At 43.9% G+C, this 13,981-nt stretch overlaps 1 protein-coding gene across 1 annotated transcript in view; it reads left to right on the plus strand.

The window, feature by feature from the left end:
• Positions 1 to 13,981, plus strand: part of TLN2 (talin 2) — a 253,379-nt gene that overhangs the window by 112,232 nt on the left and 127,166 nt on the right. Inside the window, 8 exon segments of the mRNA XM_045540483.1 lie at positions 608 to 763; positions 5,390 to 5,491; positions 6,219 to 6,295; positions 8,800 to 8,980; positions 9,842 to 9,955; positions 12,114 to 12,222; positions 13,058 to 13,266; positions 13,829 to 13,927. Of these exon segments, the coding sequence (XP_045396439.1) occupies positions 608 to 763; positions 5,390 to 5,491; positions 6,219 to 6,295; positions 8,800 to 8,980; positions 9,842 to 9,955; positions 12,114 to 12,222; positions 13,058 to 13,266; positions 13,829 to 13,927 (1,047 nt within the window).

The raw sequence follows: 13,981 nt of genomic DNA on the forward strand, positions 1-13,981 counted from the left end.
TAGACATGATTACTATATCTTAAAAAAATCATTAAAACTAATCCTAAAGTTGTTTAAGTATTAGTATCAGTAGATATGAAAAAATACCAAGAACAGAGAATCCAAATGGATATATATTTCAGAGATTTTTAAAAAAGGGGCCTGGGATGCTGTATCTTCTCATAACGAGATTTACTTGGCAGAGTTTTAGTTAATTTTAAATTACAGATTAACCCTCTTTTGCTACTCACTGAGCTAGCTACTGGGATTGGTAATATTTGGAATTCACCCTAGCTTCTCTGTCTCTGGGTGTCTTTTTAGTTCTGTCCTCCCTTTCTGACCTCGTCTCTGATTTTGGAGCAACCTGCCCCCCCAATGTCTCTTTCCAGGAAACAAGCTTTTGTGGATCTTTCTAGCCTTCTGATGTCTCTGTTTTAACTTCCATCCCTTTAATTTAGTGAATCATTCGCCCAGCTTCAAAACCTTAGTTTTCCAGTAGCCCTGCCTGTTTTGAAACACAGCGTATGGAGGTTGAATGCAGATAAAAAATGGCGAAGTCCCTGATACCGTAGTGAAATCAGATGTATTCAGAGGAAGAGCTCTGACTCTTGATATCCTCCTGTTTCAGGAAAAGATGAAAGGCAAGAACAAGCTGGTGCCTCGACTCCTGGGGATCACCAAAGACTCGGTGATGCGTGTGGATGAGAAGACCAAGGAAGTGCTGCAGGAGTGGCCCCTGACCACGGTCAAGCGCTGGGCAGCCTCGCCCAAGAGCTTCACGCTGGTAGGGACTGGCAGAGGGCAGTGAGGGGGCTAGCACGGGTGATAGTGTGGGGCAGGAGGAAGACCAGGTCCTCGCCCATTGGGATTCTCTGGCCTTCGAGAGCCAGCATGGAGGGGGAAGATGGTGTGAGCCTGTGGGCAGGGAGGGGGACTGGTCCAGCAGTAAGAGACAGGCCAGTGAGCCTGGGTTTCCTTGGCCACCGCTGCCGCTCTTATTCAATTCGGCATAAGTCTGCCTCTGGTTCATTAACTAGGAAGAGCCACTTGGCAGGGCGATTCTCAGTTCTGTGTTCCGGATGACATCTCTAGCACATCCTGAAAGGAAACTTCCTAACACTCTGAAGCCCTCGCAAAGTTCCCATCTTTAGCTGTTTTTAGACATTCCTAAGAATTGTGACATCTTGCTGAGAAGTGTTTTCCCAGCCCACCTAGAAAGACAGCACAGTATGTAGTGGAAATAACATAGATTTTGGGAAAGTATTAGAACTCCCATTTTGTCATTCCCAGCTCTGTGACCTTGTTCATGTTACCTCTTCTCTCTAGGCCTTAATTTCCTCAGTTTTAAAATGGTGATAGTAATACCTATTTGACAGAATTGCTAGGATTAAAGGAGATGACGATGATAAAATGTTTAGTATAAAATTCATGGCAAGTAGGGAGAAATATGTGTGTGTTCCAGGTCTTCAGACCTCTGAATTCTTCCTCCCAATTTCAGTATTTGCTGTTAGCAGAGTTTAATTGTATTGCCTTATCTATAGCCACATTTACCTGTGAAACTAGATACGACGAGTATTTTGGTAGGGCAAGTTGAGCAATAAGAGAAATCAAAAAGTGCTAGAATTGGTCAAATTCTTCAGATTCCTGAAGTCTGTCACTTAAAAAAAAAGTGTAAAGGGGCCTTGGAAGGAGTGATTAGTTATCTAATTTGATCATAGATTGATAGGTTCATGCCAATTGGAAGGAACCTTCAGAAAACATACCTTCTTTCCTCCTCTGGTCAGTAACAGCTATACTTACATGGCCCTTAACGCTGGGTTTTCATACTTGGAGAGCTACATCATCTTCCATTGTAGTAAGTCACATATAATTTCTAAAGTAGAAAAATCAAGAAATCAATATAAACATGTTATTTGGAAATACTAGAAGAAACTTCTAAGAGTTGAAAGTGGTTACCTTTGGTCAGTGTGTGGTGAAAAGTGAAAGTGTGAACGAGTAGGACAAGGAACAACTGTGTTTTGTTATATATCTTTTAATACCCTTGGTCTTTTAAACTGTGTCCAAGTATTTATTAATACAAAAAATTATTTAAAAAATAACAAATAGTTATGATGATCTCAGTAACTACCTCAAGCAAAAGAGAGAATATCAGTATTTGTATTAAAGTATAAAGTTGGATTAAAGCTCATTATGTGTAATTTTTTTTCCTTCCTACTCCTAGGCTTGATTTAGTTTCCACATGTTTGAAGGTTTTCCTGTTGGCTTTCTATTATTGGTTTTAGTTTGATTCCATTATGGTTGAGTATGTATGAGTATCCCTGTATGATTTCAGTTCTTGAAATTTTAGGGTTTGTTTTATATCCTAGGATAGTATCATTTTTGGTGAATGCTCTATGAGTATCTGAATAGAATATATGTTCTGTTGTTTGGTAAAGTGGGTTCTATAAATGCCGGTTAGATCTCTGTTAGTTGATGGTGTTGTTCCAGTCTTCTATATCCTTGTTAATTTTCTGTCTAGTAATCTTATCAATTGCTGAGAGTGCTCAACAATAACTGTGGATTTTTCTACTACTTTCTGCTCTATCAGTTTTTGCTTCATGTATTTTGAAGCTTTGTTGTTTGATGCCTATAGGTTTAAGATTCCTATATCTTCTTATTAAAGATACTATTTTGTCATTATGTAATGTTCTTTTGTTTTAATAATTTTTATGCTCTCAAGTCTACGTTCTCGGATATTAATATGGCCACACATGCTTTTTAAAATTAATCTTGGCATGATATATATATATATTTCCCATTCTTTTACCTTCAACCTACCTATACTGTTATATTTGAAATGAGTTTCTTAGAGGGCTTAATTAGCTGGGTTGTGCTTTTCTTTAATCCGTTCTTTCAACCTCTGTATTTTAATTTGTATATTTAGATTATTTATATTTAAGCTAATTATGGGTATGTTAGAGCCTAAGTCTATCATTTTATAATTTTTTTTGTCTCCTCTATTTCTTTTTTCTGCGTTTTTTTTTTTTTCCCCTCCTGTGAGTTGCTTAAACATTTTTTAGAGTTCCATTTCGATTTCATTTATGTTTTGGGATATATCACTTTGTGTAGTATTCTTAGTAGTTATTCTAGATATTACCACATACATGTGAAATTAATTACAGCCTACTGGTGTTACTGTTTCACCCTTTTAAGTAAAGTTTAGGAACCTTACTTCCATTTAGGTCTCTCTACCCTCCCCACTTTTGGAATATAATTGTTCAAATATTTCTTCTATATACACTAAATACCAGATAGGGTGGTATTTATAACTTTTGCTTCAAACATAAAATATGATTTAAAAAAACCTCTCCAGGTGAAAGGGTAGTCTCTTACATTTCCATCTATTTTCATCCATCTCATTGCTCTTCTTTCCTTCCTAAGGTTCCCAGCCCTCTTCTGTTACCATTTTGTGTTTGGAGAGCTTCCTTGAGCTATTCCTAAGGGTATGTTGGCTAGCAACAAATTCCTTTAGTGTTTCCTTCCTCTGAGAGTGTTTTTATTTCGCCTTCATTCGTGAAGGATAATTTTGCCAGCTACAGCATTTGGGATCAATAGTTCTTTTCTTTTAGCACTTGAAAAGTGTCATGCCACTGCTTTCTGACCTCCATTGGTTCAGAAGGGAAATTTGCTGTCATTCAGGTTCGTGTACATTTATAGGTAATATGTCATTTTTCTCTGGCTGTTTTTAAGATTTCTTTATCTCTAGTTTGCAGAATTCTTAATGTTGGTTTCTTAGGGTTTATTCTATTTGGAGTTTGCTCAGCTTCTTGAATTTGTAGGCTTATGTCTTTCACTACTGTGGGAAATTTTTCAGTCATTGTTTCTTCAAATACCTTTTTTTTTTTTTTTTGGTTCCATACTGTACTGTTCTGTAATTCTGGTGACATTCATGTTAGATCTTTTGTTTTTGTCTCACAGATCTCTGAAGCTCTGTTTGCTTTTTAGTCTATTTTCTCTCTCTTTTTCAGACTGACTAAATTCTTTTGATCTGTTTTTAAGTTTGCTGATTCTGTCCTCTCTCATCTCCACACTACTATTTAGTTTATCCCGTGAGGTTTTTTCATTTTGGTTATGGTGTTTTTTTGTTTCTATAATTTCTGTTTGGTTCTTTTTTATGACTTCTGTTTCTTTGTTGAAACTTTCTGGTTTTTTTTATATTGCTTCAAGAGAATTCACAGTTGATTGTTGAAGCATTTTTATGATGGATGCTTTAAAATCCTTAGCAGATAATTCTGATTTGTTTCAAGATTGGCATCAATTAATTGTCCTTTTCTCATTCTTATTGTGGTTGATCTGGTTCTTGATAGGAATATTGATTTTTTAAATTATATCTTAGACATCTTGGTGGTTAAGTTAGGAGACTCTTGATCTTACTTAAATCTTCTATTTTACCAGGCAGCTACTTTGTTCAGGTTCAGTGTGTAGTGTCCTGGCCTACTTTTGTGGGATTTATGACAGTTTCATTTTCGGAGCCCTTGCAGTGCTATTCTGGACTGCTTTGTTCTTTTGACTCTGCCGATGTTCGTGCATAAACCCTGTTGGTTCTGGCTGTGAGAGCAAAAGGCACTTCCCTGGGCTGCCTGCTGGGCAACCTTTGTTGGAGGAGGCAGAAGCCACTGGACAGAGGGCAGGGAGACACAGAGCTTCACTGTGGCTGCTGCTATAAAAGGATCAGACTACCCACCTGCCTGGGTTGTGGAACAGAGCCTGGGATGGTCTCGCAGGGGTGGGGAACCTATGGCCTTGGAGCCACACGTGGCCTTCTGGATCCTTGAGTGCAGCCTTTTGACTGAATCCAAATTTTACAGAGCAAATCCTTGTAATAAAGGAATTTGTTCTGTGACATTTGGATTCAGTCATGGGGCCGCACTTGGGGATGTGGAGGGCCACGTGTGGCCTTGAAACTGCGGGTTCCACACCCCTGGCTGGGGTTTCACTGCTCTGCAGCTGCCTATAAATGCCAGCCCAGGCTGTTGAGCTGGAACTGGGGCTCCCAACTAGGTCCCTCTTGGGCTTCCCCCCTCCTGGTCCTCTGGCTGGAGAGAGCAGGCATTTCCCAACTGTCTGCTGAAGGTCCCAGTGTTCAGGCCTCTACGGCTTCCAGTCATGGGAGTATATGGGATAGAAAAGAGGCCAAGAACTCACTGCACTGTGGTTTCTCAAGGCTTAGGGCTCCCAGCCAGTTCATCGTTTCCGTTTTCAGAGCCTTTATCATCGTGCAATAAATTTTATGGTTTTCAGTTGTCTTTAGAGGGAAGGAATAGGGAAAAGTGAATCTCTGTCACATACTGTCCCAGAACTGAACCTCCTTGCCTTTAAAACTTCTGATGTAGCTGTTATAGCTGTATTTCTTCCAATTCTATTTTTTCAGGATTTTGGAGAGTATCAGGAAAGCTACTATTCGGTACAAACCACTGAAGGAGAGCAAATATCCCAGCTTATTGCAGGCTACATCGACATCATCCTCAAAAAGGTATTTTGTACTGATGCAAATTGGAAAAGCGAGATTGCTGTAATAAAATGCTCATTTAGATGATGTGGCTATCTTGAAATAAAAACCTTATTTGAAATATCTGAGTCATTAATCTCTGACATTAGATTGCTTATGTGTGAGATCTTTGACCTCAAGATCTAGGAGAATTTCTGAGTTCACTACAGCACATACTCATATCATTTACTGCCAGGTGATGAGCAATAGTGTGTCATTTAGCTAATGAATGAACCTGGCTTACCCCTCAGCATCTTCCTCTCCAGGTAGGTGTGTTGTGGTTTTTAGATTGAAGGGCAAAAAATGTTCTTTGTAGTTTTCATGTTGTTTTTTTTTTCCCCTAACCAAATGTGGTGGAGTTATATGCCACAGTGGTATACAGAAAGACAGACTTCCTAAGGCTTCAAGATATAGCCCATTCAAATAACCAAGCTAATAAGATGTTAATATGTGCATCTTGATTTTTTTTTAACAAGGTAAAATTGTCTATGAAATAATTACAAAAGACATATCTTTATAGGAAATAATGTATTTATCTGTCTTATGCTTTTGTTCAGACATCACTTATTAAATACCCAAGACAAGAAACTTTGGGTAAACCTTAACATTTTTGCTTATGCTCCTTCAAAATGTCTTTTCAAAGGTCCTTGTGTTAAGACTGGCTAATTTTCATTTTTACATCTTGGTTTTTTTTTTTTGCATTTTTTTCCAGAAACAAAGTAAAGATAGATTTGGACTAGAAGGTGATGAGGAATCAACTATGTTAGAAGAGTCCGTTTCCCCGAAAAAGTAAGTGTTGTTAAGGGTGCTGGAGAACTGCCTCGCCCCGGGTGAGCAGGTTTCCGCAGGCCTGGCGCTGTCACGTCCGTCACCTGGGGAAGATGGGGGCAGGTGTCAGTCCAGTCTGGCTTCTCCAAGTGCGGGCCCCAGGTCAGCAGCACTAGGGTGTTGCGGTGTCTGGTGAGGATTTCGGGGAGACACTGAGTGAGAGGTGGTGTTTAACTCTATCCCGAGGGGGGAAGTGAGTGTTCATCAGTCCCATTTTTACTTCTGATTTAAATCTCATGAACTGGGTCGTTATCAAAAAGCTGGAGAATGGGCTTCTGTTGGGTTCTGGCCCTTTTGGGGAGAGGGTTTGGGGGGTGTCCAACTAGTGGCGGGGTTGTTGTCTATAAAGTACTTGTCTCCCGCGCTGCGAGGCTGTATAGGGGAGTGGCTGACGTGGACTCTGGAACCAGACTTCCTGGGCTCAGATCTGGGCTCTCTGTTCTCCTCTGTGGCCCTGGGGAAGTTACTGAATTAATTCTCTGCCTGCACAAGCTCATCGATAAAATAGGGATAACAATTGTATCACCCTGTGGGTTTGGTTTTCATGATTGAATTACTAATAAAGCACATAAAACAATGCCTGGCACTGTAGTAAGTGTTTGCAATTATTCTCATCATTATTTTAAATGCAGTGTTCTCAGTTTAGCTCCGTTTATAGATGAGGAAACAGATTTAGTAAAATTAAGTAACATCTATAAGTGATACTTTTATGTGAAATAGAGCTCTGTAATCACTTTCCTTATGTACACTCCGCTGTGTGTGTCCGACATGCTATCTTATCCGATCCCAGTAACAACTCCCTATGCAAAGGTCGACCAGAGATTATCACACCCAGTTCCTGGGTGAGGAAACCGAAACTCAGAGGTTAGTGGAGATGCACACACGCCGCAGAGCCAGGACTTGGATTCAATTTTGTGGTGTTTCCTATAGTACACTGCCAGAAAGTTCTAGCATGTTCCACTGTATTGAACTTGCTCAGCCATAATAGTTTACCAAACATTTCCACCCTTTCCGCCATTTTCTCACAGTCTGCTTCCTTGTCACTCTGAAGGTGCTTTTCCATTTGTCCCCTGTTAGTACACAAGTTGGAGCCAAAGTTGATGGGGTCCATTTCAAGTACTTGCTACCCTCTGGCAAAGCACCTTACGTCCTTGGAATTATTAGTGACTATTGGATGGAAATTGGTAAGCTAGTGCTTCCTGATGGGGGGTGAGCTGTTCACTTCAGAGGACTCTGCTGTACTTGTGCTTCCCGTAGGAGCAGCTCAGTAAGCCTCTGAGCCCAGAGTGCTGGGACCCTGCCCACCCCCCGCCCCCTGTCTGGGACCACTGTAGCCCCCTCCACTGCCTCTGGATCTGATCACTGTGGAGTCTGATCAAAGCAAGCAGGAAGAATGGTCCAGGGTGGTTCCCATCACTAGACCTTCCGCTTCTTCCTGTATTGGTCTTTGGCTGAGATCTCAGGATGCAGCTGATTTCTCACTGGAGTCCCCACATAACCACCCTCCCGAGTCTCACACCCTCCCCCTTCCCCCAGACATCACGTTTCTCCATGGATGTCTGTCGCTTGGGATAGCATGGCTATCAAGCTTTGCCCTGGGCAACGGAGTGATCTGTGACCATTTGAGAGCCCTGGGAGGGAAGCCCCTGCCTCTTAATGCAGCTGCACTCCCCTCCCCCCTCCCACACATGCATACAGACTCCCCCACCCCATTCTCCCTGTGGGTTTGTCCCCTGGGCTTCCAAAGAAGATTCCACCCTCAGACTTCTTACCTTTGATCAAAGTCCTTTGTACTTTCCATTCATTCTAAGAAACTATCAAGAAGTTAAAAAATCTATAATTTTTTTATTAGACACCCTAAGAGTCTTCCCAATCTTTAGTTGAAATCATCTGGAAAAGGTGCCACAGACTCACATCGTGAAGTGTCCAGAGGCCGTGAAACATCCTCTGTGTCAGTGGCCTTGGACCTGGGGGAGGGGGGAGCTAAGCTGTGGGAGATTTCAAGTTCATTTCCACATTTCTCCCTTCAAGTTCAGCAATGATTTGTATCTCCAGTCCCTAGAATGGAACCTGGCATGGGTAGATACCGTTTGAATGAATGTTCTTTCAGGTATGATTTCCCAAATAATAGATCAGTTTATCTAGAACCTTCACTTAAACCTGGAACATCATTATTATAGGAACATCTGCTTTGTTTTGTTTTTTATAAGGACAAACTAATTGCATAATACTGTGAACCTATTAGGTGGATAAATTGGGAATCATTATTTGCATTATTGATTGTAGCAGGATTCATCTCGGGGTTCTTCCTCTGAGCATTTTAATACTACTTCTTCATTCCTGATTCTCTGTCTGTGTTTGCTGCTTTGAATCGGCCTCCACAGCGCAGAGCAGTGAACATATGCGACATCTATGGTGTCCTCTCATGACACTGCACGCAGGTGACCTAACTGCCTTCCCCGCAGGTCCACCATCTTGCAGCAGCAGTTCAACCGCACCGGGAAGGCGGAGCACGGCTCGGTGGCGCTGCCAGCCGTCATGCGCTCCGGCTCCAGTGGGCCCGAGACCTTCAATGTTGGCAGCATGCCCTCGCCGCAGCAGCAGGTCATGGTTGGGCAGATGCACCGAGGCCACATGCCGCCATTGGTGAGGCTTCCTGTGTGTGTCCCCTGCTCGTTAGTAGGCTGCCTCTGGTGTGCGGGGGACGCTCTCCAGCTCCCGTCGGAACCACGGCTCATTCAGCCGTGAGCTCGCTGGATGACTCTGATCATTGCCTGTCTAGGATCAGAGGTATCCTCCGTGGCTGGAGAATTAGGGACCTCTCAACATGACTTTGATGTAGGGACAGAACCCTGCTTCCCTGCCCTGGCAGGGTCAAACGGATCGGCCCAGATACCCCTTGGAGAGTCTGGGAGGTAGCCAGGTGTTCAGTGATCCTGACATTTCACGCCGGGGGCCATTGATTTCCTTCCCCCGTGCTGGTCTGTCTCAGTGCCTCTCTGAGCCCTGCCTTGGGGATCCCTGGCTATTCGGCAAGAACTTTTTGAAAGCTTAAGAGCCTCACAGCTCAGAAACAATTTGACTCTGCAAAAGCAGGTGGGCGTAGGTTTGGGTGGGATCCTTAAGTATTTATCAAGGAGTGTTCTCATTTAACACTCCCATGTTTCCTGTGCATGACATCATCTGTCATCAGTACTCAAGGATGGGATCCCCTCAGTTCCCCTGCAAGGACTTTTCTCAGCCTTCTTTTCAGCTAATTAAGCTCTCCACGTGCTCCTGATTATAATCCCTCTATTGCAATCACCTTCATATTGGATTCTATTAACATAATGCAATATCTATTTCTGGCCTCCAGGTTCAAACGGGAGATGGTTCAGGCGCTGTTGAGATGTAGCCTTGGGCTGCTTTGTCTTGAGCTTTTAGTTCTGTTTTGCTTTGTTTTGCATAAAGGGCCATGTGAGTCCCAGCGGTGTGGTTTGACTGCCTTGTGTTCATCTGCCCTTGCAGACCTCAGCCCAGCAGGCCCTTATGGGGACCATCAACACGAGCATGCACGCCGTCCAGCAGGCCCAGGAGGACCTCGGTGAACTCGACTCGCTGCCACCTCTTGGCCAGGATATGGTAAATATTCTTCAGTTGTTTTCATTCCACGACTCTGCCCTGGCAGAAAACAGGGCTGCGCATTCTATCTGGATTCAACTAGTTGAATCTCTATTTCCAGCTAGGTGAGATGGACACCCATTTTTTTTTTTTCCAAGATACTGAGTCTCCCTTGGTGCACCCACATGGGAGAGAGTCATAGGGTGCTACTGACTTTGGCAGGACCACAGGAGGGCTAAGAACAGGCCTCAGAGGGTGTGGTCTGGGTTCACATCCCAGCTGCAGTACTCACTGGCTGTGTGAATCTGGGCCACTCACCCTCTCTAAGCGTCCACTTTGTCGTCTGTAAATAGGCTTGCTGTGAAGATGCGGTGTTCTAATCCGTGTAGAGTGCTTTGCACAGTACCTAGCACGTGGTGAGTGCTCATTAGCATCAGCTGTGTTTGTTTTATTACTACCTGTGGTTCTCAAACTTTAGCATGCATCAGAATCACCTGTAGGGCTTGTTAAAACACACAGCTGGGCTTTCTCGTTTTTTCTGACTCAGTATGTCTGGGGACGGGCCTGAGAATTTGCATTTCCAAGATTTCAGGTGATGCTGACGCTGCTTGTGTGGGGGCCATGCTTTGAGAACCCCTGGTGACTACTACACTTTTCAGCTAGGGCAGGGGAATTAGCCCAGAGACCTTCCTGTAGCTGATGTTGCAAAAATCACCTAACTCCTCACCACTCAAATCATAGTACACGGACCAACAGGATTGGCAATACCTAGGATCTGGTGAGAGGTGCAGAATCTTCGGCCTTGCCCCAACCTAATGAATCCGAGTCTGCACGTTAGCCAAGTTCCCAGCTGCTTTGTGTGCACATTCAAGTTTGAGAAGCGCTGGCTGGTACTGTCATGCCCAGCTTTGCTTTGTGCATTAGAATCACCTGAGGAGCTTCGCAAACAAAGCCTAAGCCCCTAGCTCAGACTGAACAAATCGATGTGCCTGTGGGTGTGGCCTTGGTATCAGTGGTTTTTATTCTTCCCAGGTGATTCTAATGGACAGTCAGGGTTAAAAGCCACCGCTGTAGGACTGGTACCATCACAGGGGCCAGAACCAAGATACAGGCTGCAGCCTCGTCTTGTTCAGATGGGGTAACTGCCCTCCAAATTCTCCCTGAAATGCTGGGATTTTCGTTTGCATATTTGTGTGCCTGGAAGCTGCTGGTGTCCTCAGTGCTGTTTCTCTGAAGAGCCTGAAATCATTAAACATTTTGCTTTGGGGAACTTCAGGGTGACACTATATCTGGTGGACTCCCACAGGCAGCACAATTGTGAGGTAGTGTTTTAAAACATGCCTGCCTCACCAGTTTTCAAAGAATTAGAATACAATGAAATATTATTAGCACTAGGCATTCCTAAACCCGGGTTAACATTTTGAGGATGTTTTGGGAAGCAGATCAGCACCTTACTTACAGGGTCATCATTATCAATAAAAATGATCATTTACTAGCTAAGTCCTGGAATGCCAGAAAATAGAGAATTTGCTATTTATAGGTTCAAATAAACATATAAGAACTGGAAAGGGTTTTTAAAAAGGTTCCTACAGTAGAAGAAATGTAAGGCACAGGACTTGGATAGAACGTGCCCAGGGTCATGTCACCTGTTAGTGGGAGAGCTGGACCCAGAACAGGGGTCTTAGCCCGTCCTCCCAGTCTTACCAGGAAAGGCGTCACCTCTGCACGAGCATGGCACTTAATCATCTTCAAGGCAGTTCATGTGATAAACAAGAGACATTTCCTGCGTTGACAGAGAACACCTGTGAGCTGAAACACCCTAATTCTAACCCTGCTCCCTAAAAAGCAAGGTGAAAATTATCAACCACTCCTCATTCTTTTTCAGTTGAATTTACCTAAATAAAGCCACATAGCACTTTCCCGCCTAAGATCTTAAAAGTTAAAAACAATATAGTGTTAGTATAGACCCAGGGAGGGAGAATTTACATGCCATTCAGCATCTTTGAATGAGCAAGAGGCCTGCTGAGGATGTTGTCTAAAATAACTTAAGGGCCATGTCAGAGCTGGCCCAGTAAGAAGAGTGTGGCCAAAATGCTGGTCTCGTTTTATGGCTGGACTTCTCTGGTCTCCTGGGTAATTCTGTGCCATGATCGTGTCATGCTGTTGTCTGGCTTTGCAGGCATCTAGGGTCTGGGTTCAGAACAAAGTCGACGAATCCAAACACGAAATCCATTCTCAAGTTGATGCTATCACAGCTGGAACAGCTTCAGTTGTTAACCTCACGGCCGGTAAGTCCCTGAGGGATTTGTGGTGTGCTGTGGTTTTATTATTAAAAAAAAATTAAAAATAAATAAGGTATTATTTGCTGATTGAAACAACAGATTTTCATCTTGTGAGAGGGTAGTCTATTTTAAGGTACTTAGAGTACTTTCAGGCATTTTCTCCCAATGACCCAGGAGAAATGTAAGGAACATCTCATTCCTTTTTGTCTGTATCACGCGTCAGCATTAAAAAGTCACTCACTTAGCTCTTCTCATTGTCAATATGCTGGACACACTTTGAAGTCTGTTGAGGCTAGTTTCTGCCTTCTGGGAGCTTCCAGTCTGAAAACGGTTTTGAATGCACTAACTGTCTCATGTGCCATTGCCCGTCTTGCCCAGCAGTGGCCTCGTGGGGCATAGGGTGACTCCCAGCCTTGCGCTGTCACGTAAGAGCTGGGAACTCTCTTGGCTTCACCCTGCAGCATACCAGTGCTTTAGGAACAGAGTTGATCACCCCTCCCCACCCCTCACCCCTGGCTGCTGACAGGAGCCTAATAAAAAGGTCCCTGAGATGCTGAGACTTCCTTTGCAATTTTGAAGGTGCTCATGCTCAGTATTTCATTGTATGAGGCATCCAGGTAAAAGGACCGTTTTGAAGTCACCTTGGAGACAGGGAGTAGCCCATCTCACTGTGCTCATGTGAACTTTGTGTCTGACTCAGGCAGGATGGTGGGTGATGAACTCTTGCCGATGTGGGGTTTTGAAAATTCTCACCAGGACCACTTGCCTCCTGCCGACCTGGGGTCTCCCCGACATGCCCCACCCTCCTTTAATGGTGATGGTCCTTCCTTCTCTGTCCCAGGTGACCCTGCAGACACTGATTACACAGCTGTGGGATGTGCAATCACCACTATTTCTTCCAACCTGACGGAGATGTCCAAGGGCGTGAAGCTGTTGGCAGCCCTCATGGACGATGAGGTGGGCAGCGGGGAGGACTTGCTCAGAGCTGCGAGGACCCTCGCTGGGGCAGTGTCAGACTTGCTGAAAGCTGTGCAGCCTACTTCTGGAGAGGTAAGCTCTACAGACGAGCAGGCACTCAGATTCTGATGAGACAGGTGCATCCTTTGGGGGGACCGTGGGGCTCTTCCTTCCTGAGCTGTTCCTTCCATCCTGATGATGGGCTGTGTTACCATACACTATTTGGAGTTGTTGAACTGGGAGCAGACACTACTGTTCAACCTGAGTTCTTAGTATGAAGGACGCCCCCTCAGGGGTACTCGATTAGCTGCAATTGAAGGAACTTAACATTCACAACTAATATACATTTAAGGGGATATGAGTTTGCACCCTACATTCCGTATAGCACTTTATCACCTTCTTGCCAGCCGAATGAGGCTCATTTCATTGGACATTTCAAATCCGTGCACCTATTGCTGATTCCTGAGACAGTGAGTGTTTCCTTGCACAGATTTCACCAGGACGCTTATGTCTCCTGTCTGGCTGACAACCCAAGAGTCTCGTTTATACACAAAAGGACCCAATCCCAGGAGATGCCTCTTCCTGCACTGCCATGTCTGATGACACTGGAGGAAATGCACTTTCTTTCCAATGAAGATGTGTTCTTTGTTCACAGCCTCGACAGACAGTTTTGACCGCTGCAGGAAGCATTGGGCAAGCCAGTGGGGATCTTCTGAGGCAGATTGGGGAGAACGAGACTGATGAGCGATTTCAGGTAAGATATTTGCAGCTCTGCGGTCTCGGAAAGGAATCTCAGTGATGGTCTAGA

Source organism: Lemur catta, chromosome 1 (assembly GCF_020740605.2).
Source record: "Lemur catta isolate mLemCat1 chromosome 1, mLemCat1.pri, whole genome shotgun sequence".
In the NCBI taxonomy this organism is placed as follows: domain Eukaryota; kingdom Metazoa; phylum Chordata; class Mammalia; order Primates; family Lemuridae; genus Lemur; species Lemur catta.